This window comes from Rhincodon typus, chromosome 25, assembly GCF_021869965.1.
Source record: "Rhincodon typus isolate 14 chromosome 25, sRhiTyp1.1, whole genome shotgun sequence".
Taxonomy (NCBI): Eukaryota; Metazoa; Chordata; class Chondrichthyes; order Orectolobiformes; family Rhincodontidae; genus Rhincodon; species Rhincodon typus.
Window position 1 is genome coordinate 11,920,102 of NC_063356.1, and position 4,949 is coordinate 11,925,050.

Here is a 4,949-nt window from a genome sequence, read left to right on the forward strand (position 1 = left end):
GAGCAACTTATGGTACACATCCTTAGACTAACATGTTGTTGCTTGGAGTCTCATGGCTGCTGGTAATGTGGTGTCATCTTGATCCTTTGCTTTTAGATCAGAATACAACATCACCCTTTGTTCAAAAATAAAATTGCCCGAAACGTCAGCCTTCCTGCTCCTCTGATGCTGCTTGGCCTGCTGTGTTCATCCAGCTCTACACCTTGTTATCTTCTAACTTTCCCTAATAATGCTAATTATCTGTTTGTTGAAATATCCTTTCTTATTGAGTCTCAATGAATCGTAGGATAGTGTGGAGTAATCTGGCTGTTTAATAGTTTTCTGGGACCAACAAGTTAGCTGAGGTTTCTTTCCAAAGCCAGTGAAAATAAAATGTGTGAGTTCTTGGATCAAGCTGATATTTTTTCAGCTTGTTGACTGGCTGTCATTACTTTGCATTTTATCTTAAAGATGCAACCTGGTGAAGAAACAGTTTCATGATCCTACAGGCCACCAAAAGGATTAAATAAACAAACAGGAATCTCAGTCAACTCTGAAACTTCAGATGAGGTCGGGGGCCTGGACAAATGCCTAGTTGTTCTGATATTGGCCTTTGAGACTATTTTCAAACTAAATGCAACTGTTTTACACTTTTTCATTTTATTTTGATTTCTGAGGTATTAATTGCATGCAAAAACAGAAGTTAAAACAGCAGGCAAAGCTGTTATGGAAAGGTTTATTTCTGTGAAGTAGACAAAATAAATCCCAGATCAGCTTTTGAAAAGAAAGAAGGAAAATTCAGAAGAACCCAGATCAAGAGGGAACTGATTCAACAGTAAGTCCTCTGTTGTGTTTGTTGCTTCTGCAGGGCATGAGACCCAAGTACTAATTTCATTTTCTTTAACAGTACTTGTTTCCAGCACAGTTTATCCAGTTTTTTGAGCATGCTGTTGAATGTAGAAGAATATGACTTCAATTTCCATTATATCACAAGCCAGTTTGGGTTCTAGTGCGACCTCAGGACTTTTGGTTGATGCGCAGTGAGGGTCAGCCATATGACTATTCCACATTGACTTTAAAGTTGGCCATTCTTCTTCCTTGGGAACCTCTAGAAAGGCTGGTATTGCTATTTGCTCAGAAAAGCTGGTGGTGGATTTCCTTCTTGAACCGCTGCATTGGCGATTTCAGACAACTGAGTAGATTACTAGGCGTGCAGTTAAAGGACAACGATGTTGGTACTGGACTGGAGTTGAAAACAGAAGTCTAAGGTTGTGTGTAATGTTAACAGATTTCTGTTGCTTAAGGATATGAGTGAAGCAGTTGTTTTTATTTTTATTTGACCATGGTGATAGATGGGTAATTAAGAACATAAGGACAGGATGATTTCAAAATTGTTCTCCTATTCATCAGATCATGGCTGATGTGTATCTTAATTTCAAATACCTGATTTGGCTCCCTGTCCTTTAATAACCTTGCCTAACAATCATGGTTTTGGCACTGGGGCGGGGTGGGGGGGTGCGGGTTGGGGTGAGAGTGCATTATTGCCCCCTTCAATTCACTGGCGAATCGCAATAAAACCTGGTGGCACGGTGGCTCAGTGGTTAGCATTGCTGCCTCACAGCACCAGGGACCCAGGTTTGATTCCACCCTTGGGCGACTGTCTGTGTGGAGTTTGCACATTTTACCTGTGTCTGCGTGGGTTTCCTCCGGGTGCTCTGGTTTCCTCCCACAGTCCAAAGATGTGTAGGGTAGTGGATTGGCCATGTTATAGTGCCCAGGGAGGTTTAGATTCGATGGGTTAGACATGGGAAATATCAGGGAATGGGACTGGGTGGGATGCTGTTTGGAGAGGCGGTGTGAACTTGTTGGGCCAAATGGCCTGTTTCCACACTGTAGGGATTCTATGAATTCAATCCTAATTCATTTCCCTTTGGTGGGCATTCCTTTTTAATTGCTCCTTTAATTAGAAACATTGGTGACAAATAATTTCACCTTGTTTTATCCAAAGAAAATAATCATGGCTTTGAAATTTACAATTCAACTCCCAGCCTCATCAGTACTTTTTAAGGGAGAGTGTTCCAAGTTCTCTCTACCCTTTATTTGAGGAAGTGCTTCTTGAGGTTACCCCGAATTGTCTTTAATTTAAAGGTTTACCCTTAAGGCCCTGAAATGACCTTCCAATCTCACATCAGAGCCATCACTCAGATTTCCAGTTTCTACCTCAGGAACAGTCCTGTCCTATCCCGTCTGCTGCTGAAACCCTCATTACCTCCGGGCTTGATTATTCCAATGTACTCCTGCATGGCCTCTACTCTTTCATCGGAGGCCACCCAAAACTCCAATACAATCACGTGATCACATATCGGCCTTATGCTTGCTCAGTTACATTGGATCTGGTCAAGCAAAGCCTTGACTTTAAAGTTCTCATCCTTCTTTCAAACCCCCTCCTTGGGCTTGCCTTTCTCTACCTATGTCATTTCCTCCCATCTACCATTCCGTTCTCTAATTCTGGCCTCTGATTCTCACTCTGCCATTCCTGTTAGCCTGACCTTATTGTTTCAGTGAAGTCAGCCATTTCTTAAGTGCCTCAGGTATAAGCTGTGGAATTCCTTCCCTACACCTCTCCCATTCACTATCTCACTCTCCTCCATTTATGCACTTTTCGAAACTCATATCTTTGACAAACTTTTGATCATTCGATCTAATCTCTTCTTAAGTGGCTCATTGTTGTATTTTGTTTTCTAAAGTTCCTGTGTAGCACTCTGGGACATTTAATATTAAAGCTATAGATACGATAAACCTCTTGCTGTTTGTCTGGAGTCACTAACCAGGGGAAATAATTTCTCGGTGATGGATCCTATCCACTTTATGCTCAATTCTCATTCTCAGAATGAACAAATGGGGCCTGCTGAGAAATTCACTGACACAAACCTAAAATGGGTCCTCTTGCATTAGCCAACTAAACAGAATATTTGACAAGAGAACCAAGTCATTCCAAGTATCTAGCTAACTATCCAGCTCTTTCTGCACTGGTTTTACTACTTATGTTAGGGATTCCATTAGGGGATGAACTAGCAGTGGCCAGTTAGTTAGCTGGGTAGAGTCATTTTTAATTTGGTTATGGATTTTGATTGCCGCTGGCAGGGCCAACATGTGTTTCGCATTCCCAATTGCCCTGGAAAAAAAGAGGTGGTGAGCTGCCTTCTTGTACTGCTGCAGTCCTTTGGGTGTAGGAACACCCACAGTGCTATCAGGAAGGGAATTAGGACTTTGATCCAGCAACAGTGAAAGAATGACAATATAGTTCCAAGTCAGCACAGTGTGTGGCTTGAGGGGAAACATGCAGCTTGAGCTATATTGATGTGTCTGCTGCCTTGTCCTTTTCAATGGTCAGGGTTTGGCTTTGGAAAGTTCTACTGGAGGAGTCTTGGTGGATTTCTGCAGTGCACCTTCTGGATGATACACACTGCTTTCACTGTGTACCATTGATGAAGGTTGAAGATAGTGGATGATATGCCAGTCAAGTGTGCTGTTTTGTCTTGTATTCTATCGCATTCCTGACTTGTGCCTTGTAGATGATGGAAAGACTTTGGGGAGAGAAGAGCTGAATTCCTAGGTTCTGACCTACTCTTGTCTCATAGCATTTATATTGCTTATCCAGTTCAGTTCCTGATAAATGGCAATCCCTAGGATATTGAGAGTATGTGGTACAGAATATTGAAATGGTGTAGAGTCAATCCATTATTAGCTGTTGTATTTCATGAAGAGCTGCCACCTTGCCTTGGTCCTTGTTTGATATGAAATGGTCACCCTCAATTTGTCCAACCACTTCTCTCTTTCTCTCTAACATGGAAAGCGGTCCCTCATACACCATGGTTAATTACCAAACAGTAAACCCAGATATTTCCAGCGGCTATTTCTGATTAAAAACGTAAGAAATAGGAGTAGGCCAATCATTAAAAATGACAAATGAGATATGAATCACTTCAATACTTTGAAGCTCCATTTCAGAATAGAATAGAATCCCTACAGTGTGGAAGCAGGCCTTTCGGCCCATCAAGTCCACACCACCCCTCTAAAGAACATCCCACCCAGCACCACTCCATCCCTGTAGCCCTGCAATTCCCATGGCTAACCCACCTAGCCTGCACATTCCTGGACACCAGAGATCAATTTAACATGGACAATCCACCCAACCTGCACATCTTTGACAAGTGGGAGGAAACCAGAGCACCTGGAGGAAACCCCATGCAGAACACGAGGAGAATGTGCAAACTCCGCACAGACAGTCGCCCGAGGCTGGGATGAAACCCGGGTCCCTGGTACTCTGGAGCAGCAGTGCTAATGACTGAGCCACATGCCAATCCCAAAACAATCAAAGAGTTTAAAAGAGTGCAAAGCCCAAGTTACTACAACAGCGTTTGGCTCTCACAGCAACTGCACCTCTCACATTTTTACGTATACTGTGGCATTTGCTTCAAATGTCCAAGACTTTCACTGTGAGATTCAGACTCATGCTTTCTCGATCACATTGTACAGCAGTGAGAACTGAGAGGTACTTACAATTGCGTTTGGAAGACGACAACCAGCGCTGAAAATCCAACTCCAACAGCTACACCATAGGGCAAACCGAGTAGAAATGCTGACAGGAAACTCACTATCCACACACACTGAGGGGTAAAGAGACAACATGTGACTGGATGAAAGAAACAAATGTTCACCACAGAAAAAAGAAGCTAATATTTTGGATGTAAAGATTAAGAGTGGGCCCTATCGACAGAACTAGGGATCACAGTTTAAGGATACAGGGTATGCCTGGGTAGTTAGAACTGGGATGAGGAGGGGTGGGGTAGTTAGAATGGGGATGACGAGGGGTGGGGTAGTTAGAATGGGGATGAGGAGGGGTGGGGTAGTTAGAACTTGGATGGGGAGGATGGGGTGGTTAGAACTGGGATGAGGAGGATGGGGTA

At 43.1% G+C, this 4,949-nt stretch overlaps 1 protein-coding gene across 1 annotated transcript in view; it reads right to left on the reverse strand.

Annotated features, from left to right (window-relative positions):
* The window catches only part of LOC109934025 (solute carrier family 26 member 9-like), a 112,475-nt gene that overhangs the window by 36,369 nt on the left and 71,157 nt on the right, over nt 1-4,949 (reverse strand). The window contains exons 14-15 of the mRNA XM_048611814.1: nt 4,543-4,649; nt 1,124-1,222 (exon numbers count right to left, since the gene is read on the reverse strand). Coding sequence (XP_048467771.1) covers nt 1,124-1,222; nt 4,543-4,649 — 206 coding nt within the window. The remainder of the gene's footprint in view (nt 1-1,123; nt 1,223-4,542; nt 4,650-4,949) is intronic.